The sequence below is a fragment of the Porites lutea genome, chromosome 1 (assembly GCF_958299795.1).
Source record: "Porites lutea chromosome 1, jaPorLute2.1, whole genome shotgun sequence".
Taxonomy (NCBI): Eukaryota; Metazoa; Cnidaria; class Anthozoa; order Scleractinia; family Poritidae; genus Porites; species Porites lutea.
Window position 1 is genome coordinate 18405711 of NC_133201.1, and position 25587 is coordinate 18431297.

Sequence of the window (25587 nt, forward strand, 5' to 3'; positions counted from 1 at the left end):
AATATTACATGCAAGCTCTGACTTCCAGCACTTTTAGAACTCCCACCACTCATATCCCTCCTGCTGCCTATCCCTCTGGGCTCCCTAACCCCCCCCCCCCTCCCCCACTCACATCCCTCCTGCTGCCTATCCTTCTGGACTCCCTAACCCCCCACTCACATCCCTCCTGCTGCCTGCTGCCTATCCTTCTGGGCTCCCTAACCCCCCCCCCCCCCCACTCATATCCCTCCTGCTGCCTATCCTTCTGAGCTACCTCGGTTTTTTTAAATTTCAATTTCACCAAAAATCTTCACTTGTCTGTCAAGCAAGTTGAGAACAGAATATACACTAGATTGATTGCAAAATCTACCACCCCCAAATTATCACTAATCAGACATGACTTTCTTTACACGCTGGCATTCATAACAACTTACTAACCTTTGGGTCAGATGGGCCTCTTATTTCTGATACTGGGCCACCAGTCCCAGGCAAACTGACTAGTTCAGTGCTTGTATACAGTGGTACACCATCAGTACTCACTGATGTCACAGGGTTGACATAAGGAAGGGAGGTGACTTCACCTGACTGTGATGTTGCCATCGGTGATGACAGAACACGGTGTCTGTATGATTGCTATGGCTTATACAGACCCAAGGATGGGTAATGAAGTGTTGAAGATGAATCAACAAGAAATTCAAAACCTGCATTTCCTGTTTAGTTGTACGCATGTTAAGGAAGTTCTGCAATCAAATACATTAGGTATGCATTGTTAATTCATTTAACTATATCGAGCAAAATATCAAATGTCATCAGCTGAAAAGATACAACTCACTTTGACCCTGACTGACTATGACTTTAGGTTGTCGGTTGTCGAAACGTCAGTCACTGTCAATGAACAGTCATATTGGGGCATTAATTAGGACTACACTCACCACACACTTTCTTTTACTGTTGTTATTATTTTTAAAAGGATACCAAATCCAAACCTTATTACATCAATGGAGGCAAAGTCTCACAGCTGCATTCAGTACACGACAATCATTTATATAAGTACCATGTGCTGAGTTTAGATCTTGAACCACAAAACAGCCCTCCACCTCATTGTATTCTATAACAGCATGCTGCCGCTCTACGTTAGAACACTATGATAAAAAATAAAGGAAAAAGGTAAACTACACTGTAAATTTCATTTCCTTCCATACATGCAACTGGGCACCTGGAAGTTACAATCAGTCGTAAATTACATAATTATTATTTATTAATAAATAAAAACTAAGAGTGACCAACAACAATCTTTTACCAACAAAATTAATGCATTATCAAGAGAAGGTTATGAGAATTAGTAAAATGATCACTTTAAAGAGAATGCTTTGATCCTTTATCAAATTCTCTCAACTAACTCTTTAACAAAATGTATGGAGATCAGTCTAGAGAATTTGTGTTCGAAAATAATTTTGAGCTTCAAAGGCCCTAAGTTCCAAAACAGTATTAAAATTGGTGCCAAACGGGTATATCGTAGGGGTGCAATTTTACCTGGTTTGCAATGTTCTGTGTTCCATGGAAGTTTCCAATGTCACCATTCCAATCTTCAAAAACAAAAAGTGAACTAGACTCGAGGGGCCCATGGTCAGACACGTTTTTCTTCAAGTGTAGCAGCATACGATGGTTCATCAACACATATCTTGGGCCTATGGAGAAAAAATGAAAAGGTACAAAATAATTACTTTCAAGAAAGGAGAATTCTGACACCATATAGCTCCTAAAGAATTCCGAGCTCCAGGTGAAAATAGAACTCATGACCCTCTGAGTTCTAGTTTGGATGCTCTAACCCCTGAGCTACTGGAGGCTTCATGGCAAGCAGAGTCGAAATTTAATTCTAACAAAACCAGTCATAGAGGACAAGGTAAATAGTAGAAATTATTTTTATCACGAAACCTTTGTTATGTTAATCATTATAAGTATAGTACTCACTCAGGCTATAATACCAATCTATTTTTTATGATATTTCTCTATTTCTGATTGGCTTATTAAAGCAAATCATAATATTATTCAACTCGCCTTTTGTATAATTTAGGGATTAGTGCAGATCAGTGGTATTATCTGCTAATGTATGAATAAAACTTAATACCTAATCATTAGTGTCTACTCGTGATAGTAGAAACTGAAACCAAAGGTATAAAAAACGCGTCCAAATATCGGTAGGCAACCCGATCATGGGAAACGGACCCGATTAATTTTCCGATTGATCGGAATCGGTACCTATCTGTAGGCACTAGTTGCCGTTTCCGATAATGATAAAAACTTTGCCGATTCAATCGGAGCCAGAAACATTCCGATGTGGATAATGGGGTATCACATTCATCTGATAAGGATATGTGATTCTGCAAACATGTCACGAAACCAAATAATGAAAGAGTCATTTCACTCAACAAAACAGTCTTTAAAACTTGCTTTGTTCTCAATAGTAAAATAATTATAACAATACTTCAGTAGATGTTTTTTCGCCTTATAAGTTGGTTCGAAGATGTCTACAAGGCTAATCGACGATTTGTTTTCTGTCAGCCGATCGGTAATTGCTTACAAACTTTTCCACGCTGTTCAAACAAAATGTAGAGCGAGGCATATTTCGAAACCTCTCATAAAAATTCGTGACTGCCTAGCGGCCAAACTGAAAACCGACAGAACAATAAGAATATTCAGCGTAGGCCGGTAAAACAACATTCTTATAATAGATTATATATAAAATAAGTGTACTAACTTGCTGTTTATTTACAAAGCTTATTCAATCTTGTAGTTGTCACCTGTATAACTATAACTTGTAAACATTGCTTTCAAGCTAGTTTTGTATTTTGTATTTTGTTTCACTTGTAATTAAAAGTTTATCATAATTCAATTCACTTCTGATGAGCTGAAAATATAGGGAACGGCGTTTTCAAGTTGCTTCTGCCTACGTATCCAATACGTATCGCACGTCGCAAGCCGGATCGTTAAAAGCAGTTTTCTTTCCTTTCTTTAACTCGAGTTAATACATTTTATAGAAAGCTTTGTTTTATCTCGTTTCAGAAAAGAGCGAAAAATTAGTTGTTTCTTTAAAAAAATTTGGAGCGTCAACGGAATGTGCAATCAACGTAACAATGAAAGATCCAGTGAGTTTGACTCGACGAGAGAAGTTTACAAGCAAATAAACAACTTGCCTGATTCTAGCCGGTTCAACTTCGCTCCTGTACACGCAATGTCATGAATGCCTGATCTGACAGTATTCTGTCCCCTATTTTCTTGGCTAAACGATTTTAAAATTCCTCCAGCAAGGATTCTTCAATCACGCGTTTTGGATTCTAAGGTCGTAAATGCATTCAGCGCGCTATCTTTCGCTTAAAGATGCTCGATACAAAAATTCTTCATCTTGTCTGGTATTGTCTTCCAAAAGAACTCTTCGATGAAGGCATTTGTCGCTAATTTTTTTTGAAACAATACACATTTCACAAAGACAAGATACAATACGGCGATAAACACTTGGTCTTACCCTGCCTGTTTGTGCATTGAAAACTCAATCATTCACGCTTTGCTTTTGTTGACATAAACATTGCCCTATATAATTTTTGTCAGTAACGTAGCGTGACCGACGATTTCAACCCTTTGACAAACGCTGACAGATATAAGTCAAGATTTGATGAATTCTGTTAATTGGCCCGATGAAGAATTTTGAACGGTGCCGATTCCGTTTCAATCGGTACCGATAATATCGGTACCGACTGAAAACGGAATCGGAAAAAATCGGCACCCGATTGATCGGCATCGGCGTGACCCGATGCCGATATTTGGACGCGTTCCCTTAAAAAAGTCTCTAATTTCATGTCATGAAGTTACTAACCATAGTATGCATCAAACATCTCAACAAAGTGCATCAGAAACTTTCCAGCTGTTTCAAGTTGTTCAGGAGAAATTGATCTGCCAGACAACAAGAAAATTCCACCAACCAGTAAAGCATATAATGTTGATAATATTCCTCACTGAGAACACGTTTCATGCAGGGGATGGAATAGTAAAATAACCAGTTGCGCTACTCTGTTGCTGCAACAATAATTATTGAAAATGAAAATATTATTGTTTACTTCAAAGTTAAGACATTTCAACTCTAGCTAAAAGACCTACAGTTTTTTTTTTTACAGCCACAAAAAATGCAACCTTTTTTCATGCGTTGTTAAATTCTATATGTTTGTTCCCAATATAAATAAAAATAGTAATAATAATATTAATCAAGCAGATCTATAAATTTTAACAGTATGATATTACCTTTCCAAAATTTAAGGTGATGTTAAACACTTTTAAGGATTCTACTAATTACACCAGGGGGCTTGATCTCCAACAGACGTTTGTCAACTTTTCAACACTGTTACCACAGTACCACCTCTTTGAATTGAACCATGTGATGATCGAAATAATGCTACACCATCTGTATTGAGCTTCACTGAGAGGTTATATTTCTCTGAAAGGAAACCACCTGGTCCACATTTGTTTTGATAAATGGCACCATCATAGACATCTTAAATGTTGTTTCACCCCTAATTTTACTCATTGAAACCAGTTTTGCAGGCTATTTACAAATTCTGGGTCTGAAAGAAAAAGCAAGGACCATGGCCAAAATTAGAGAAATGTATGAAAATTAATACATGTTAGTGCATATATATGCAGGGTTCATACAGAGTCTTGAATTCTTAAAAAAGTCTTAAAATTTGCCCAGCAAATTATCCCACAGAACAGGGTGAGGATCATATGGCATTGCTATGGGGCACACCATACCATTCCCAAGCAAAAAGCTATGGAGAATGTATGGACCTTTATTAGTAAGCAATGTAGTCATTCCATAGCAATAGACAACAGAGCAAAAGAGAGAGATATCTATGGGTTTGATATGTGGGGCTGTAGCCCATATCAAATCCACATAATAAAAATACATGGACCATAGCTTTTCCCATATCACTTCCAGACTTGGGCCAGATATGTCCCATACCATTTAACTCAATAAGGGCAATATGTTTAGACAATAAACTTTACAAGTCATGTTCATTGTACATGTAAGTGACATATAAAGATTAAAAAACTACGCATAGCTAGTTTACCATTGTTTGTCATGAGGACTGAAGTAATTTATGAGCCTTTGATCAACATGGCTGACTAGAGCTTCTTTTCCAGGATAAGGCAAAACTTGACCTTTAACACAGACATCTATGTTTGCCGATGCCTCTTTAAAAAAGAGAAACATGTAGAAAATTAAGTAATTTACAATGGATGTTTCTGAAACAAAGACCTTTTACCTGAGACCGTTTGGACTAAAAAGAAAACTCATGGACCAGAACAAAGACCCAGTGGACTAAACCAAAGACTGTCTCAAATATGTACTACCATCCACCCCCCATGATCTGTAATGGCTTTCCACAGGGTCTGGAAAGGTATTTTTTTGGATCTTGGGTTTGACCAAAGTTCGGTGCATGATTCGGAAAAATGCAAAATATCCTGACAGGAAAAGGGATAAGACTGCTGCTACCTGGGAAGCATGATCCAGCAAATCTGGGCATGGGAAGCAGGATTATTTGAATGTCTGTCGGGAAATCTTAGGTTTTAGCAGCAAATGTGAATCAACCAGGTGAGCGTTCAGTGGTGTCTCCTATCAAAGCAAGAGCTCTATACAGTGTAAATAAAAATCGACCCAGGCTGTCCAGTAATAATTACAAACAGACAAGCAGACTAAAGCCTCACTTTTACAACTGGATGCCAGGAATGAGCTTGTGGTCCTAGCATACTAGTGATTGCTCAAGCCTTTACATCTATCGTTAATCTCAAAATTATTTGATCAGATAAACTTATGGGAAACAGTACAATGATCTCAGCTCTGTTCCCTTAAATCAGACGAGTCTTCTAGCCCCAGAGAATAGCGTGTTCAGGCGTTCAAATACTGGAAGAGGTGCAAAGAAAAGTGAGCAGGAAAAAACATCCAGGGGATGGGAGTAGGGAGACGGAGAAAAAACCCTCCTCTCTTCCTCTTCATTTCTTCCACTTTTTTCCTTCCATTCCATCATACTGACTCAGAGGTTAATAATTCAAAATATCTACATCATACATTTACAGGGTTTTGCAGCAATAATTAGACTTTCAACTATAAATGTACTAGGGAAACAAAAAATGGAATTCAAGAAAGCAATGATAAAAAGTGCAGGATAAAAATGTGAAAATGGAGTGGGAATTAATACAGGAGCAGAATCCCTCGTTCCAGACCCTGTTTCCCCTTAGGCCAACGGTCATCTATTGTGTCATTTTATTAATGACAAACATAGACTGCAAAATAGTTGTATTTTTCTCAATAAAAATAGTTTTCTTTGCACAAAGCATGCACAAAGCATGCAAGCCATCTCTCTCATATCTCTCTCACATCTCTCCCCAGTCTTGCATTCAATTCATTCACAATGTTTACTAACCTAAAAACCAATATATTAATTTTTTTGGCCCCTATCTCTCTCTTCTTCTGTTTCAGCATAAAGAAGCAAAAGCTGGAACAAACTTGTTCGCATTTTACTTTTTACACCTACATACAATGTTAAACTTTTACGACTGCCAAAAGCCTTGAACATAGCATTGTGCATGTGCCCAAAAATAAGGCACTATGACATTACAGTCTAACCTCTCCTTATGGACACCAACACCACGGCAAAACGCACTGCGCATGAGCACAAAATTTAACATCCGGTCAGCTTTTTATTTCTGGTCTAGTATATATACCAATTGCATAAGCATAACATTGCCGTCGTGTCAAGTTTAAAAGCAAAAAGGGAGAAACAGACAAAAAAGGGGGCGAAAAAAATCACTCCATTCGAAAGCTTACCCTATTATAGGAAATTAACGCTCCATGAAATTAACACGAATCGTTAAAATTCGTGTTAATTTAAGTCGCGTTAATTTTGTTGAGCGTTAATTTTCGCGACGTTAATTAAGTGCAGCGTTAATTTCCGCGCTCTTAATTTCCAGTATTTTAACCCCAATTTTGGAACCTGTCCAGACACAAGTTCTTGACACCTAAAAAACATCTTTCAATTAACCCTTTATTTTTCATCTTTCACAAAAGCTAAGGCGAAGGTTTACAATATTTCGTGTTCATCTTCATCGTTGTCGCTGTCAGAAGTGATGTCAGCTCAGTTTTGTTCAGTTTTGAATTTTTTTGCATCCAGTGTTGAAATAAATTTGTTCCAGTTGTCACCACCAACTGTGTCTTAATCGCATTAATTTCCTTCATTATGAAATTCTGCTTCCTCTTTCGCCTTAATTTTCTTTATTCAAAAGTTGTTTTCCATTAAATTTGTGTTAATTTAAGTCGCGTTAATTTCCAATACCTTAATTTCATAGAGCGTTAATTTCCTATAATAAGGTATATATTTTTCTAGTGTCAAACTTTTGCACCACATGGTTATCTGTTTGCACCAACGGTGAAAATGATGTTTGAAGTTTGCAGGTCGCGAGCGCTCAACAAGACGAATTTGTTTTTACTGGCTTTCTTGCATGCTACTGGTTTGGCATAAGTTAATTTGGGAGAAGGTGATAACTACGAAAAGAATAACAATACTTATGAAAGAAACCAAAATAAAGACATCATCATCATCACAACACCAGGAAATAAAATTTTAACCCGTTCAATAATTTTTTTATTATCAGAGAAAACAAGAACTCAAAACAAAGGATGGGCGGGATTTAATAACAACTTCGACTTTGATGACTGCAGTCACGAACAACCAGAGCTTTCAGTGCCGGGAAACTAAACATGCCTATAAATGACTTTCATTCAAGAAAATGCCTATTCCATTCTTTTACATGGTTGTTCTTTGGTTGAAGACTTCAGTAATTTCAGACTGTGCGGCTCAGCTGCTAAATACATATGACATGAAAATTTCCAAAAAAAATAAAATAAATAGAGTTGTCAACTTGCTGCCAACCTCAACAGTATAATTAAGCTTATGTTTCATGGCAATCAACTCTGAAGAGTTTCGTTTCAAAACACGGTAAAACTCACTGGTAAATAAAACTACAAAGCGATTGTCTGTTGTTGTTTTCCAAATCAAGCTCGAATCGGCTTTAAGACATGAAGACTGAGAAAATGAAGAACTGAAAATTAGAACTACAATACACAAGCTTGCAATGATAACTTTTTATGCCTTAGTTTCAGTCAGGTTAAGTGAAAAATGATAACAGTCAAAAACTTTGTTTTTGTAATGAAAATCAGTTTACCTGACGCTCTAGCCAAAATTAAACACTGAGTTATCATCAACTTACCTTTTCTGAATCTAATCGACTAATAATTGTTTGAGTGATCTGTGCCTGGTTATCCATAAAAGCAATTTCAATAACTACAAAATAGTCAAAAACACGAGCAGCATGAAGCAAAACAACTGAACCACAAGCTGCACACAGAATGAATCCGAGCACACGTGGGAGACTTTGATCTGACTGGAAAGTGTGACTGAAAAAGAGACCGGAAAATTTTAATGCTCAAACTGGCGCATGCGTAGATGTTTTGCTGCGGTGTTACAGACACCTTTCTATTACGGACAGTTTGTTTGATCCAAGAAATGCCAATTAATATCATGCATTTCCTACCTTTATAATATGGACACCTCTGTAATGCGGACAATTGGTCCTGTCCCTTTGGTGTCCGTATTAAAGAGGTTTGACTGTATTATTCTCTTCTGTACTAAGTTTCTAGCTATATTTAAATCTCTACTCACTTGCTAATGATTCTGTGATTCCATTAAAACAGGATACCGTGAAAAGTGGCGCTGAATAGTTCAATAGATGTTGCTTACTCACTGCTTTTTATTCCTGTCCAATAAAGTAGGAAAATTAATAAACAAGGATACAGTGGTAGTATAAACAGCAGGGCACAAAAAGGGTTTTGGACTGTTGTCGGTCATGTTGACAAGCCCAACAAATTTAAGCATGGTCATGGCTCATTAATTTTTGTGATGGGTCAAAACAATGGGTAATTGTGAAGAACAACTACCCTACACCGACAGATGACTGACAGTTAACTGACACATTACCGACATACTATAAGCGACACTTTTTGTATTGAAGGTCAGACCATATTTTCTGGTACATGTATGCTAAAAAACTCTTTGCATTGCAAAATGGGGACAAATATTGAAAGAAACATTTAACAGTTTTTGAATCCAGGTACACTGCTGGGACCCAAAACAAGGATTTCAGTGCTGTTTCACAGATGGACTTAACCAGAGTTTAGTTTCATCTGTGACGCAGGTAACAATCACTACATAAGTAACTAAACTGTGCACAAAAGGTTTATAGGGCGAGGACCTGGTTCCTTGAGAGATGGATAAGTTAAACCCAGGATTAAGCAAAATTGTAATTAAAGTTTTCTTGTCTAAGAAAATGCAACTCAAGCCTACAAAATAGTGTTGAGCCTTCACTCCAAGATATGGTAATGATAAGACAATGTTAATGTTACTCTAAGCAATACACGGGAAGGTTAATACAAAAACAGAACAAAATTTCAATCCTGGATTAGCACTAATCGGCCTTTCAGGAACCGGGCCCAGGATTTCATTGGGTGTTCCAACCCAGACTTTGCCAACATCAGAGAACTTTTACTATTATTTTACCACTAATATTAATCATAGAAAAGTTGACAGGCGGCAAAGAAAGCCAGTTTTATAGCCTGCCATTTGGGCAAGCTGTAGCTAGTATGTACTAGCCCACAAGTCATTTTAACTAGCTTCAAAACCCTTTTAATTAGCAGGATTGATTACAATCCTTCTGTAATTTGAATTTCCCAAAAAACAGCACTTGCCTATCGGGCAAGTTAAAGAAACGCGATCACGGTTATGTACATGCACGCTGTTTGTCTGTTCAGAATAAATTTGTCGGGTCAACACTAAAAAAATTAATTCGAAATCGCCATTACCGGTACAATCATTGAAAATCCTTTGTTTTATTCGGACATCCGTCGCTTTGGCTGGTCTAGTTATACTTCGGTAGTGGTGATTAACCTGTGGCTGCGTTGTTTGACTGGTTACGTTTTAAGAAGACACAAAAACTAATGTTTTGATCATGGACGTTTAGAAGAGCATCATGGCCATCCGGCAACAGGAAGTTCTCAAGAGTCTTTGGAGATAAAGAAGCTTAGCCAATTGATCTGGTATAGTTCTAGGGGTTGTGTGTGGCTTACGAAAAGAATACACGACACTTGGAAAGTGGTTAAAGGCATGAGTGCGTTCAACTTTGATTTGATTTTTGACTCCGACCTGTAGTTGTACCACAACAGGCCGCGCGATCTTCACCGATCTGGTACACTTGAAATAAAAAATAAATTAAAATAAATTATTGCCTGAATATTCTGTTTATAATCTAGTTTCTTTATGTGTTCTACTCGATAACATTGTTTTGTGGAACACTGACCCGATGCAACGCGAATGAATTTGTTCATTTGCTGATAAGCAATTAAATTTATGCTCAGTTAAGGATAATCTTTATACTCATGCGTTGTGTGTTTTTGTCACCAGTCAGGCGCTATTTGTAGGTATTTCTGGGTTTACATTTAAGGTGAACTGAGAGAACAGTAATCAGGTGTTTGTTTACAAATTTTGTTTGCCGATCGGTGACTGGTTTGTTAGTATGGGTACGACCTCGTAAAAATACACATAATTTGGTAAAATGTTTGTTTCAAAGCAGGACAGGGCTGTAAGTCTTTTTCTTATCGGCCGCAACATATAATCTGAGGAGTAGCATAGAATAAACTTGAATTATGGGGATAAATAAAATAAAACCAAATGCCCGGAAATAGTCTTGCGTCACGAACAATTAATTTGAATTTTGTAAATTTACTTGCGTGCATCTAACTCGCTTCCAATTGGTTTAAAAACAATCAGCTACTGTCAGAACTCACACATGCCTTATCGTGAACCAGTCCCTTTAGAACAAACACCACAAGCCCGATAGCAAAATCCACTAGCCCCGGGCTATTGGACACAACCTTCTGACTTTGCACGCTGAGTTGACTAAAACTGGGTTTTTCTAGTTACACTGTACCATAACTGCTGGTTGAATATGCTTTTGAAACAGTAGAAGCATAAAAAAAATCGAAACCCCTTCTACACATTAATTTTTAGCTACCTTCAGATTTAGATTTTTCACTCTTCTGGATGACCGGATGGGACTTTTTTCAAGCCCTGCTCCTACTCTTTAAAAACAACCATGCTTTCACACCAAGAGGAAAACATTGCCTTTTGAGGATACCTCTGGGGTCAACATTAAAATAATTCTTCTGTACACACACAACACACACTACCTTGGCTTGATGGAATGTCTTTATCACCAAAGTCACCATGACCTGTATGTATAATTATCACATAATCAGCATATTTTCTCAAAATTAACATACACACTGTAGCTAACCTTACAATGACATTGACAATAATAATCCAAGGGCTCAGCATAGTACTCAAGTTTTGTCTTTAAAAAATTTAAAAGTGTTAGAAGCTTGGAGTACAATTTTCACCTCTGGTGAACTTACTGCATGCAATGTATTAAATCAATTTTTTCAATTTACATCAAAGACGAGATCACTGGTTCATGCATCTAGCCATCTCTCTTCATTTGGCAGGAACAAATTCACCAGTGAGTAATGCAAATGGCACCTATGATTTTCATCATGGTATTTTTTTTTAATTAAAGACGTGAAAAATGATGCAATTTGTTTTGTGTTAAATTCCCCACCTCAGTAAGAACTACAGTAAGTTGTCAAACCCCTGCATGACCCATTGATGTACCCAGGGTTTGCTAGAGGGAGACATGTTGACGTTGATACGTAAAGTAAACCCAGTGGTTATTTGTACGGGATCCATACACCAGCTTGTACTTCCTAATCATGGGATTCTTTCTACAGAAGTATATTTGTGATTATATTTTATGAGTTAACTTCATACCATTTTCACTAGTAATGTATTCTACCCCCATTGAAATTCTGCTCAACAAAATGTTCATAAAAGAAGTCTGTTCAATTTTAAATGAAAAAAAAAATTAGAGTAACCGGAGTGGGATTCAAACTCAGAGTATGGGTCTGCAGTCTCTACTGTACTACATAAACCAATATCTAGAGCACCGTGGGGGGGGATACTCAACAAATTTTTTAGATGGGGAGGCTCCGCCCCAAGGTCCAACCCCTTACCCTTTTATATACCACTCTTCACAATAAAGGTGCCCCTTTCATATACCTTCTATTGACAAATAGTACCTCTTTCACATACCTTGTTTAGAACTTTGCATCCCTTTAAACAGCTGTAAATCCACTGTTATTTAAATAGGAATCAATCACAAAAACAGAATGTTTTCTCGACTTTTATCTGTTAGCCCTTTGGGCCCTTTCACAGACCCAAATGACAGATACTTAACAAGTGTAATCCCTACCCTTTCATACACCTGAAGCCTGAAAAAGGTTCCCCTTTGGGGCAGAGCTTCCCTTCGCTGCTGATGTAAGTTTGATTTGAAGTTACATAACAATGACCCCAACCCTAAATAGAAGCCTACTATTTCGAGTCAGTGCTTAGCCCTAATCTGACTCTTGTCAGGGCAAATTGCCATTCAGTATTAAAAGTAAATGGCATATTGTGTGATGCAGGGTTTTCAATAAAAGCTGGTGGCAGGCTAAATCGCCAGCTATTTCACATGAACTTACCGCCTACTTCTCTTTACAAATTACCCCAGTTAAATAGAGTCACTGAATAAAAGAGCCAAAATTTAATGATGTCTGTGTTCTGTTCAAACACTCTAATTTTTGCTCCAGAATGCTGAAAATGCATTCTAAGAGGCCCAGATTTCAACATTTTTCCAGTAACTAGTGATTTTGGGCACTGGCAAGTTGCTCCTTTGCCACGAGTTTTTTCCTTCTCCACCTACTCCAAAGCTTTTGCCACATGCTTAAATTCTTACTGAAAACCCTGTGATGGCTTTTATATTTAAAACAAAATGTACAGATTGTTACCTTGCCAAGTCCTATGGAGTGCAGATGCATTTCTTGCAGTAACCGTAATCCAGTAATGTCCATTGTCGACAGCAACATCCACTACATAGCTCAACTCCCGTGTGATATCCCAAAAAGGCTTGAAAACAGCACACACATCTTTCTCTTGTTCAGCTGTTGCGAGCACAGCTTCGAGAATTAAAAGGTTTGTGCTTATCACGTGCGAGTCTTTCAAAAGCGTTGTATCAATGTTTAGCTGAAAAAAAACAAAAAAACATGCGAATTGTTTCAGAACACTACACTCTAGCACTACCAAGACCACGTTACGTTCTTCAGATGTACGGGTCAAGAAGTCAAGGATGCTGTCTACGACAGAATCATTTTTAACAAACATGCATCTGAAGCTACAATTGTACGTACATGTAGGCTGATTGATGATAATACTAACCGATTTTAGGAACTTAACTTCAGCTAATATTTCCTCTTTAATTTTGACAGTCGCTCGATTGATTTTTGTAAATTTTGGCTTCTTTCGAACAGTTTCTCTTCAATTCTCTTCTCGACCATTTTTGCCGCCATGTTGAACCAACTGGTATCCAGTACTTTACGAACTCAATGAGCCGCGCTCCTCCCCTCGTTTCCAGTCTATGACGAGGCGGGGAGTAATCTCGTAGCTTGGCGGGGTATTTAAATTTCGTGACATTTCTTTAACCTCAATTAAAGACCGAGTCCATAAAGTTAAAAAGCTTACGTCTACTTTAGAGCCTCGTTCGATTGTTGGACAAACCTAGTTTTCTTTTTTTTCCACGTTTTCTTCTCTCTCGGCCGGTTTTTTAAAACCTGAGCTTTGCCCGTGCGTTTTTCAGTGATGCAAGCCAACAAGACGTGGGGCTTTGTCCCTTTTTAAATGTGTTGAAGCTAACAAATTTGAACTTTAATCTCATAGCGACGATTTGCCCGAAAGCTGGGGCCAAACCACTGCCAAAGAACGCAAAACTTCCACTTCCAGTTCACGTGTTTAGCTCAAAAAAGCCTTTCCTTACGCTCCCTGTAAACAACTATTCTGCTAAAGGGAAATGCAAAGCGTTCGGTTTGACGCATCGAGATTTATAAAACAAAACAGTAAGCAAGAAGCTGTTTCTTATTGAAACAATACCACTTTAATCAAGCACAAAAGCACACGTACCAACTCGCACAACCATATCAGCCAGGCAGTTTATTTGGCCCTTATTGGTGCTCATCAGCATGGCATATGCATTGTCGTGGCTGCCATCTTTGACTTTATCACTGAGGAAGAATAGGGAGAGCGTGGGCGTTTAAGGGTGGGGGAGGGGAGGGGGCGAAACAACCAACAGTCGGCAACAAAATTGTATACAAATTGTCCTTAAATGGGTAACTTCTGAGAACAAAACAATTCACACCCACCCACCCACCCCCCACCCCTCCACTAAAAGTTGTTGTTTTTTTTTTTAATATTTCTTACGAGTAGCTCAAACAGCTGCACGACATCGCATAGAGGGGGTGAGGGAAGGGCAAGCTTAATTTCCCCTTTGAAGTCAGCAAAGTATCTGAATAAATTTTGTCGCCGATTGAAGAATTAACATAACGGCTAGGCAACTCAAAACATTCCTGCATCCAAAGAAAACAAGACCAATTTCAGAGCTGACGGTTACGCATGCACACATTTATATCACCCGGACAGTGAAAGAAAACGTCTGTAGCCTGACTGATGGGAAGCGCGAGATTCAGAGCGAACCGGCAGAAAAATTGGAATTGATTCTAGCTATTTCAGTTAACTATTGAACTTAATAGGCTGAAAAAAAAAAGAAAAGAAAGAAAGAAAGAAGAAGAAAAAGAAAAGAGAGAAAAAAAACATTTCTCTTTCTTGAGTAAGTCACGCCGGTGAAGTCAGTTTTTAACCAGATTTTTTTCTTAGCACTGTACTCCCTCTCCCCCGGGAGGGGGAATAAAGTGCTGAGAATTTACAAGGAAAGGATATCGATGCACAAACAAGAAGGCAACCGTTAATTACCAAACGAAACCAAGTAATCTGTGTATATTGGTTTTGTGGAAATTCGGTATTATTAACTTATTATCTGCTTCTACATGGCTTGAAAAATCTTGAGAAACTAATATTTTTTTGAAAAAAAAGACAAACAATAAATAAGAATCCAGTCGAGAGAATCATAAGTCACAGACCATACAACTACTCCAAGGAGCGCGCAAACATTAACTATTTTCCTGTAACATTCACTTTTCTAATTGCGTTATTATATTGTATCTTTTTAAACAATACATGAAACTCCTTGATTGGAAAATTTCAACATTAATTCTATCCATTTCTATTGCTTACGATCAACATTAAAGCATTTTTATATTTCTCTTAAAATTTTCACGCTTGCACACACTACAAGACCTTGATTTTTCATTATTTATTAATTAATTTCATTCGTACGAGTTTTAAATGTATTTTTGACTTGTATCATGTCTATAATAGTCAACAACCGTTACCCTTTCCCTTATTAATAATTCTGTCAAGGCAAAATCTGTAGCATTCTGGATTTGAACTGAGCAAGACTAATTTACTTAAATATTCACTGATCTTACTTATAAGTAGCCTTTGAGTCAAAAGTTTTTATAACGACAAGCAAAAAATGCCAGCAATTTTAGATAGTCAACGGAGGCTGAAGAAGTTTAGTTCAGACCACGATAATTTGCACGTCTCCCCTTTTTAATCATTGATTTTTGAAGAAACGCCCTCGTCAACTGCCAAAAACATTTGAGGGAAATGTTATTCAATGAATTGCAGTCATTTAACTTTATAGTAGTTTGACAAACATGCTGATGTTATGCACATAGATTTGCAATATTGTCTGATCAACATTAAAAACTGTTTATCTCGATATAGGCTGCTTCACTCCAGATAACAACGTACTTCATTTTTGCCTCCTCCATTTCTGTGAACACAAATTTCTCGAAGTCAAAGGTCCGTATCTTCAAAAACGTGAACCCTAAAAATGAGCCCATTCACCTTATATTCCCTTGTTCGTCCAACTTCTTGCCCTCGAAGAATTTGAATCAACATTTTCACCGGCATTTTGAGCGGGCCTTGACTTTTTCTTTGAATCGGTACTTTTCGATAGAGTCCTTCCAGTTTTTACTTATATGAGAAAATCTGGAGACTGACGGACAAACCTCTCATCCTCACAAGCTTGTCGGTACTTGTCGTGAATTTAACTTTTGTGCAATTCCGCTCTCTTTCTTACATCTTAGAATTTACCAATTCAACAACGTTTCTTTTCCCCAATGTTATTTTCAAAACCCAAAATTGACAGGTGCCAATTTCGGGTTGGTTCATTATGTTTATGCTCTTCATTCAGGTGATCGACATGTTTTTTTCAACCTGGTATGCTGGTTACTTCCGATGTTGAGATAAATTCAAATTAATATTTTTTTCTGTAAGAGCAACGCTTAAAAGCAAACCCGTTAAATAGTACAACTTTTTTTTTATCTGGCACTTTGACTTACAGAAGAGAGACAACTTGGATCAGATCTATACCCCATTAATGTAAATAAAATGTAGGCTTAGAAACTGGACGCAAGCAATGGTGGTGGAAATTCACTTTCAAAATATTTCAATTTCTGCATTTCCAACGTTTTCTTAAAGCTGGAATGGAATTCGAAACAAATCATTTTGTTGCACTACAGAAGATGGCGTCAAGATAATATAATATATCCTTTTCTAACTCTGCGGCTGTGAAATTTTCGCCTATGTAGCTATGACATCTTAGACTAAAGAAAAACAAAAGTCAGTTGCCTTCTCATCAAAATTCATCCACTATTTAACAACGTGCTGTGTCTTTAAATTTTCAGTTAGGTGTCCCATGTATTTTCTTATTTTTGAAAGGTCACTACTGACCAAAATTCATTTATCTTATAAGAGCCTCAGTCGTATCCAAGACTCTGATAATGGAGTTCCAGCAACAGGTATTTCGTGCTTTTCTTTGAGAGACTTTGAAATTTAACCCGCGTAGCAGACGAAAAAAAAAGCGGGGAGGAGAAGAGGGGAGGGAGAGAAAAACTACTACCAAAGTTAAAGGCCGGGGTGTATTTGAAAAACGGCAGACGGAAGTATTCCAAGGGACAAATCAGAGGATATATGCCGTGAACAAATTAAAGACGAACTGAAGAAAGAAGAAACAATAACGAGACCTATATCATTCACAAACTCGATGAGTAATATTATTGCTGATACATGTGATATATACTAATTAATTTCTAAAATTACACTGAACTATTCTTAAATGATTACACTATGAAACTCTTTCAGTTGTTATTTAGATGTGAACATGTCATTGGGATCCTGGGTACTAGTGTGACAATGAACTACAGACCACCAAGGAACAAGATGAACTAATAAAAACTTTTTAAAGTCATTAAAAGAGGTATGAGAACACTTTATTTCAAACTTAATTTGTACTTTCCAAGTCAAAGATTATTAATTTATTGCAAAAATAATCGCAAATTTCCTCTACTGTTTATTCAATACGCAAAAACTCCATTGCGGGTTTGCACATGACGTCACTGCGGCCATGTTGGTGGTCAAGAACAAAAGCATTTCTCTCCTCTGGGAACTAAACTCTATTTTCATGTAAATTCTGCGCGAAAAAATTCTATTGTTTTGATCCCCAACATGGCGCCTTGCCACGTGGTTGCAAACCAAGAATTGTTCAATTCCTAGTACCTAGATTCTCATAACTCGCACAGTACGTTTGGGTACCTTTGTTTAGATAGAGCGTCTCGCGCAAATAAAAGTGTGCCCAACATTTCAAATTTTAAAAAACGTTGAAGATGATTTAAAATCTGTCTAAGCGTTTTTGTAGAGAAATAAAATAATTAGGTATATAAACTAGAGCCGAAATGTACAGTCTTACTGAGAATGTAAAGTGAAATATTGTTATTTCTTATTATATCAAGATACAAACCCACAAACCTCTAGTTTTTTACTTTTAACATGTACAAATAAACATGAAAACTATTGAAATATGTTGGATTGTTGTGGGTTGATTTCAAGAACCAGCTCCCACAAAACGCTCTGACTCAGTAGTATTGTAATTTCTTAGAGTATTCTATTTCTTATTTTGAAATTTGTTTGTTTTGTTGATTTTGATTTTCCAAGCATAGAAATGTTCATTTTAAATTTTCTGAGTGAATCCAGCCCCAAACACAAACAGAGGATGGTGTGCCTGTGGTTTTGCGACTGTTTATTTGATAACTTCTTTCTCGGCCTCAACAAAGACGTATTCGATAATTTTGTGAGAGAAAGCCGTTTTAACGTTAATATCAATCATTGGACCTCCCACGTAACCGACGAACGGACCTCTCATGAGAGGTCCGTTCGTCGGTTATATAGTAAACTCCGAAACCTTCTCTTCATGCTCTGTAAATGCCATCTTGATCAAAGACTCCTGCATCATAAGACAATGTCGTTCACTAATGCTGTAATTAGCCAATATAAAATATTTTCAGAAAAGTATCCATAATTAAATCAGCGCCATATTTTGCCAAACCGCAGGGGTCAAGTACTGACTGTACTGTCACAAATGTCACAGTATAAACATAGTTACATCAATAAGGGAGGTCTAATAGTCCCACCAGGGGAAATCATAGTTCACCGAAGGCAAGGCTTACCCCTCAGAAATTCCCCTCAAAACCACGTCTTTGGAACCTTTTTTTTTTTACTATTTTGGAATGCCCCACAATACGCTCTTTTTGCCCCGCTAATTTTGCATAAGTCATTGTATTAGAATTTACAGTCCTCCCTGGAGCATCTGAAACGATGTTTTATGCAAAGTTCGGGGGGAAAACAGAGTGTATTATGGGGGATTCCAAAATAGAGAATACACCAGGGCAGAGAAGGAAAGTGTAAAGTAGAGTTAATTCGTATAATGCAGGCAGTGCCAGAAGGTCAAACGATCGACTCAAGATTCGATATCCGGAGCAAATGTTGTGAACCAGAAGACAGACCCGCAACAAGCATGGCAAAGAAACAACGAATTTTATTTTTTGTACCCTCTTTAGAATTAGAGCTTTCCCTTCATAGAATCACTAGGAACTGCTGTTAATAGTTTTACGCACTTGGCTCTTCATCACTGATGATTGTAGGTTTGCAACTCCAGATGTATGATTTCGCGGGATTCTAAGTTGAACACAACCGCTTTGAACAAATTTTGCACTGGATAACTCTGACGACTCTCCCACTTGCCTTGACCGAAAATCAGAAGAAAAAACTTAAAGGAAAAACACGAAAGATTATATTCTTGAACACTCTGACTCACTCGTTGTCATCCAAAGAAGTTACTGCAGTGCCTGATTCATATTCAACTCTGCGAATGTAATCTAATCTATAACTTGATTTTTATAGACTGGTTATTGTGTTTCCGAGATGGCAAAATTCAATTTTGCGCTAAAGAAATTTCACTCTTCATGCAAATGAAGTCTATATTTTACAGTAGTTCGTAACAGCAAGTGGTAACGTTGCAAGTATGCGCGAGCCGCTGGACGATCTTCGCGGTAGTATTGGATCGCAGCGAATGCACCAAAGAAAAATGGCGCCTGTTTTAAAATTTGCCATGGTCTTACTTTATCTGTTCTATCTTCGTTGAGTGCAGAAAATACAAATTTTTCAGTGTAATATGAGAGATTGGTCTCAAGGCTAATAAGTCGCAGATCATTCATAATTTTGCGCGGTTTGTTGTCCATGAGTGATATTGTTTCGTGTTTTGGCTTGCACGCGGACTCGTCAAGCTTAGATGGGGTTCTGTGTAACAGCTGCAAAACTCCTATATTAAAATACTGGATAACTGGGAAAAATCTCCTCATGTAAGTTGTGACCGAGTACAAAACGTTTACCCTTGAGATTTGAATAAAACGCTGTGACAAAAATTCTAAATGCTAGTCTGTTTATGTAGTAATAATTACAGTTCTTGCGACAATGAACATTCACGTCAGTTATGGTTCAAGAAGGCCCTGGTGCTCAGAGATGTGCAACCTTAGTGCAGTGATTCTGCCAGTGATTACTTTTCAGAGATACCCCACCCTAGCCACCAGTGTCCAGACCAAGTCCAGTGCCCTAGTTCTGCGACTGATAAAATTTCAAAGATATCCCACCCCAACTCCCATTTTGCACACTAGCTGCAGTGCCCTGGTTCTGTTAGTGATAATATTTCAGAGATATCCCACCCAGGGCTATGAAATTTTACGTTTCCATTTTTGACTAGATGCTATAAAACTAAACACCCAAACTCTAGAAATAACATCTGTTAAATGTATGTGATGCCTTAACTTATTCATGGGTGTAAGCAGAATTTTGTAATATGGAGAGTCTTGACTCTAAGATGCCCCCAATACTTCTAAAATAAAGAATTAAATGTACCAAAAGAAGGGTGTGGTACAAGATATCTCATATTACAGATGTATTTTATCGAGGTAACCCTAACCCTGAAAAATCTCCTCCCTTTACTCCCTACACATCTACATACTAGAAAATTAAAAATATGCACACAGCAGGGAAAATACTTAAAATAGGAAAGATCAGAGTCATATCTATAACTGCATTTTCTCTCTGAGATATTGAAGTGAATTTTCTGTTTCTGGATTGTCTCTCTCTTCCATTTTGTTTGCACTCATTTTTGCTTTTCATAAATTTTGTTGATGGTATTTTCCATTGCACATGTGTTAGTTATTTATATTACTAATAAGGCTTAGCTACCTTGACTAGCCCATAACTATTTGGGGCCAAGTTCTTCTCATGGTCCAAATTGTCTAAAAAGGACAGGAACCCACAATCCTGGACAAAACTACTCGAGAAAATGTTTTCATTAATGCGCACTACCTAACGCAACAAAACTATTTCCAAATCAACGGCTTTGCGTAAAGAAAACCCCCTCCCCCAGTTCAAAGTTGCTCCTTACAAACGCTTAGGGATCCGACTTTCTTTTGAAGACCCAACAACACTGCTGCCAGGGGAAGGGGTGGGGGGGAGGGAAGAATTGGTCAGCTACGAAGTTTAGAAAAAATGCCCCCCAAGTATGCAATTTCTCAACAGTTTTGTCCAAGATTATAGACACATTATCGGCTTTCAAAACAAGTATTCAGAAAAAAGACCATTCAAGTCTCATAGCTGAGAACAGATGTTCAAATTGCAACTTGTGTAATACTTGAGACTCTACTTGTTAATTTAGACTATTTTATTGTTATTATTATTTTTATTTATTTATTCATTTATTTATTTATTCATTTTTATATATAATATTTTAACGTTATTAATGTAACTTTATAGTGAATATTTATTGTAAATATTATCAAACGTAATCTTAAGCTTATTAAATAGATTTTATTAACTAGGTGTCCCCGATTAGTAGGCTAGTTGTGGCCAGCTGGAAGATTTTGACACGTTAATAAAGTTGTTTATTCATTCATTTATTCACCTAAATAGATGGGTAGGCTGTCCTAGGGTGTCTGCGAATCCCCCTCCTCCCCCCCCCCCCCTTACACCAAATTAATATGAAACTTATAGTGCTGACCAAAGTTGTGACAACACATGTGACTACATGACTGAAATACTTCTTGGCCAACAGAAAATACACAACTGTCTTTTATGAGATTGTAAAAAATGCTGGGCCTTTCCTTAAGAGCTGATGAACTTAAGGGGAGGGGGGCAATTTATTATATATTAGAGGATGCCTCATAACACTGAAAAATGCTTTAAACAGGTTCTCAAACAAGTAGAATAGCGTGTTTTCTCAGTTTAAACTGCTGGTTAATAAGATGTAAAAATTTGTGCTTCAGGTTTAGTCAAACGTTATATAATTCTGTTGTAGCTCTATGGTTTTACTTTGGTTAAACTTATTTTGCTTTGAGCTAAATTGAAAATTATTAGACTGGTTTTAATTCCTGACGTTAATGGCTAATCTGTTTGGCCTAAAGCCAAGTTGAATGATTCTTAAGCCTAAAATTGAGCTGTTTATATTGCTTCTCAGGTCAATATGTTTATGACGAAGTATGGTCTAATATCGTGACCTACGAGACCTAATATTGAGCGAGTTTCAGTGTTATAATCCCTTAAGAACCATGGGCTCCTGGATTTGATTAGCATGCAAAACGGTCTGTTTTCTTCTCAAAGTTTTTCAAGGGTCGAGAAACCGGCGTGGGATTTACGCGCGAGGCGCGCGAGCTTCGCACGCCAATTCCGGTCTAAGTTTGCGATAAAAGATCTTTCGCGTGAACTTTACTGAACTTGCAATTCTCGAGTCAGGAATTCTGCTTCAGCCACATTGCTGTCAAGCAAACTTTTTAAGGCTGCTGATGTATACACGAGTGCCTCGACTATCAAGTTTTTGCACGCAGTGAACATGTTCTAAGATTAAGGCTTCTTTACACGGCCGTTTTCCCTGGAGGACAAGTTTCTAAAAAGATAGATACCGTTTTCTTATGATCATCTGTACAACACTTGTACACGTGGCATTTGGTCAGTGTACTCACATTGTGCGTGGGCCAGTTCTCCTAATATGCTCTGTAATTGGTATAGAATTTAGTGGAGCCACGACAAATAGAACTGCACGCAATTTTGGCATCGTGCTAATAAACAGTTATCACAGTTAGGTTTGTAATTAAACATTGAAAGGGGACAGAATATAGACGATTGTTGCTCTTGCAAATATCCATCAGTACAGCCTCCTCCCGCGGACATAGCGTAATATCACTAATTTCTGTGAGAGTGGCCAATTTTCTATGCTTAAAGATGACAAGGAACAGTTATAAGACGCACTTACGATCCGTGACGGCTGTCCATTTTATACAGTTTTCTGGTTAAGCTATGCGTTTCTCTAATATCACCGGGCAAAAAAGGATCAAACCCCTTAAAAGAGTGTTCATTTTACAGGCTTGTTTAGAAATGGAAATAGCATGTGTTATTTTATTTTTTATGTTGAGAGAAACGTTAAAAGGACTTTCGACTGAAAAGAAATAAAGGATTGTCCTCAGCTTTCTTTAAAGTGCTCATGATTCAAACATTTTTTATGTTGACTGAAAGAACAAATTACGTATTACAAGAACTTCTTCGAAAAAAATTTCGTTTTTAAAAAATGAGATTTTTTCGGAATTTTTTTGACGTCTAACTTTGTTTGGCACACTTAATTCCGCTGATGACGCAGTTGACAGGCTAATATGTCACGTTATGACAAAAGAATTCAAAAAGTGAAAATTGGAATTGCGTGCGTGCTTATCCCTTTCTTGGGGTCGCCAATGTTAACAGTACTGTTGCATATAATTTCAACGCACGCTTGTTCACTAAGCTTGTATCTTAGTGAAGTGACGTGTTTCTTAATTTTAGTTCCTCAATCTACGTCACAGTTCCTTTGTTTCTGAGAGGCTTCCGAGAGAAAGCTAAGACACTGGATAAATGGGAATAAATGGATTATTTATCATTTCAGTGCAAACCTTAACATCTTCTCGCGTTGATGATCCTTTTATTATCAATCGATTGGTGGCATCCTAAGTTGTCATTATTACGCGCTTTTGATCATATTTGCATGGAAAAGGCGCGCTATAAATTTTTAATTATTATTATTTTATAAAATAACTGAGATAGTACGCGTGATCTGATTGGTCAAAAACCTATGGTTTATTATACCGGTAAACCCATAGAAAAAGGCATCCGGACCACGAGCCATAAACAAAACCGGCTATTGATCTGCAAGCAACGATTTTAGAAAGGCTAAAAAACAGAACAAGTTAATTACTTACCCAGCCCTTCTTAATATTAAAGCGTTGATTTCCACATTTTATTACTGAGCGTCACAATTCGCTACTGCCATAGCTTTAGAAGTTATAAAGTACAAACTTTAAGCTGGAAAACATTTTACATTTCACGACGATGCCAAATCGCAGAGAAAGACAACAACTGCGTGAATTTCTGGTGTAGAAAGTCTCTAGGAAAACTTAACCATTTGCCAACCAGCAACAAAACGGATAGTTTTAGCATTCTTGATTTATATTATGTCAAAATTAAATTCCTTAATGAAAGAAATTGTTCTAAAAAGAGATCTCTGATCAAGATATGGTACAAAATCGGCCGCTGTAGGTTGTAAACAAGCTGCCAACGATGATGAAAGGTGTCAGAGTTTCGGGCTGGTTTTTTCCAACATTTGCTCAAATTATTCGGAGATATCGATGCCATAACCTACGTCAAACCAGCTGACTTCACGAATCGACAAATATTAACGCCAATATGTGGCTACGGCAAAGAAACCTTTCTCCACCACTGACATATTTCCATCGGTCGCTCTAGGTACATAAGTTACATGCGACAACTTCGCAAATGCAGACACGTCGTTACCGCAGCATTTCCGATAATAAAGTCCAGAAAACAGATCTTAAACCACTGCGGCTTGTAAAAAGTGAATGAAGTCCTCCATTAAAATAGCTGCCAGTTCCGTCTGTAAGCACGAAATTCTTACGGATCGACTCAACAAAATACATCTGCGTGCAGTCTGATGTTCAATTAATTTCTACTTCTGTTGTAAACAAACCATGAACGTATTCTTTCATTGTACGTTCGCATGAATATGCGTTGACTTTTCCTGTAAAACAACTTTCATAAGTTATCATGTAATGAGTGCAAAAACTCGTGTTTTGAAGTGCTGCTGTTTGTTGTTTGACTGAACTGAGTTTTGAGAAAGTTCAACGCTATTAAATCGTGAGTCATGATTGGCTTATGATGACTTTAGGGAGAAGACGTGACTTGATCACGGTACTAAAACCATATTTTTTAACCTAAAAGACTCTATTCTACTAAAAGTTATTTTATAAAAGCAATATACCACACTTTCTATGGGTTTACCGGCGTGATAACCCACTTGGGATGTTGGGATAACACTCGAAAAGCTTGTAAATCACTCGCCTTTCGGCTCGTGATTTACAAGCTTTTCTCGTGTTCTCCCAACATCCCGCGTGGGTTATCACGCCGGTAAACCCATAGAAAGTGTGGTATATTGCTTAAATAATCCATAAATTTTATATAAAAAAACAAAATCCAACAAAACCCTTTATGTTGTCATGAACTCGCATTTTCCTCTAGAGCTGTACCCTCAATAAACTGCTTTCTATTGTAGTTTTATAAATACATTCTCAATGGACATTTTTTCTTAAGCTTCAATACTCTTTAATCCTATAATGGAAAATTTCGGTTTTCAAAAAGGTAAAAAAAGGGTTGTATATGTAAAACTCTTTTTCACGGCCTATACCGCCTTTTCAAAACAACATTTTCTGCTGTGTTTTAAGAGCGTTGTGGCTTACCTATAAAGTTTTATTGAAAGTGATTTTCCTGAATCCGGCAAGAGAAGGATCATTGAGAGTACAGCTAGAGAAGGGAAATTTATGTTCATGACCTCGACCTCAAAAGTGAATGACATGGAATGGCGTCATTGTTGTATGGTGTAAAATTTTATACCAATTTAATGGGTTTTATTATTGATATATTAAGACACCACTTTGAGCGATGGTGGAATGTGGGAGAACTTGTATGCAGC

General features: G+C 37.4%; 1 protein-coding gene across 1 annotated transcript; it reads right to left on the minus strand.

The window, feature by feature from the left end:
- Nucleotides 1–575: 575 nt before the first annotated feature.
- On the minus strand, nt 576–3989 carry LOC140946180 (uncharacterized). Its single transcript, XM_073395267.1, has 4 exons — nt 3851–3989; nt 1513–1667; nt 955–1121; nt 576–689 (listed from the first exon to the last, which is right to left on the minus strand). The coding sequence occupies exons 1-3, from the start codon at nt 3882–3884 to the stop codon at nt 975–977; spliced, it is 336 nt and encodes a 111-aa protein (XP_073251368.1). The 5' UTR covers nt 3885–3989; the 3' UTR covers nt 576–689; nt 955–974.
- Between the last annotated feature and the right edge of the window lie 21598 nt (nt 3990–25587).

Bases quoted from the DNA above. Each gene is read 5' to 3' on its own strand.
- LOC140946180 (XM_073395267.1), bottom strand. From the start codon at position 3,884: ATGCACTTTGTTGAGATGTTTGATGCATACTATG. The intron at 1,668-3,850 runs GTTAGTAACTTC...TTTTCTCCATAG, and splicing joins GATGTTTGATGCATACTATG to GCCCAAGATATGTGTTGATG. The intron at 1,122-1,512 runs GTAAAATTGCAC...TTTTTATCATAG, and splicing joins CACAGAACATTGCAAACCAG to TGTTCTAACGTAGAGCGGCA.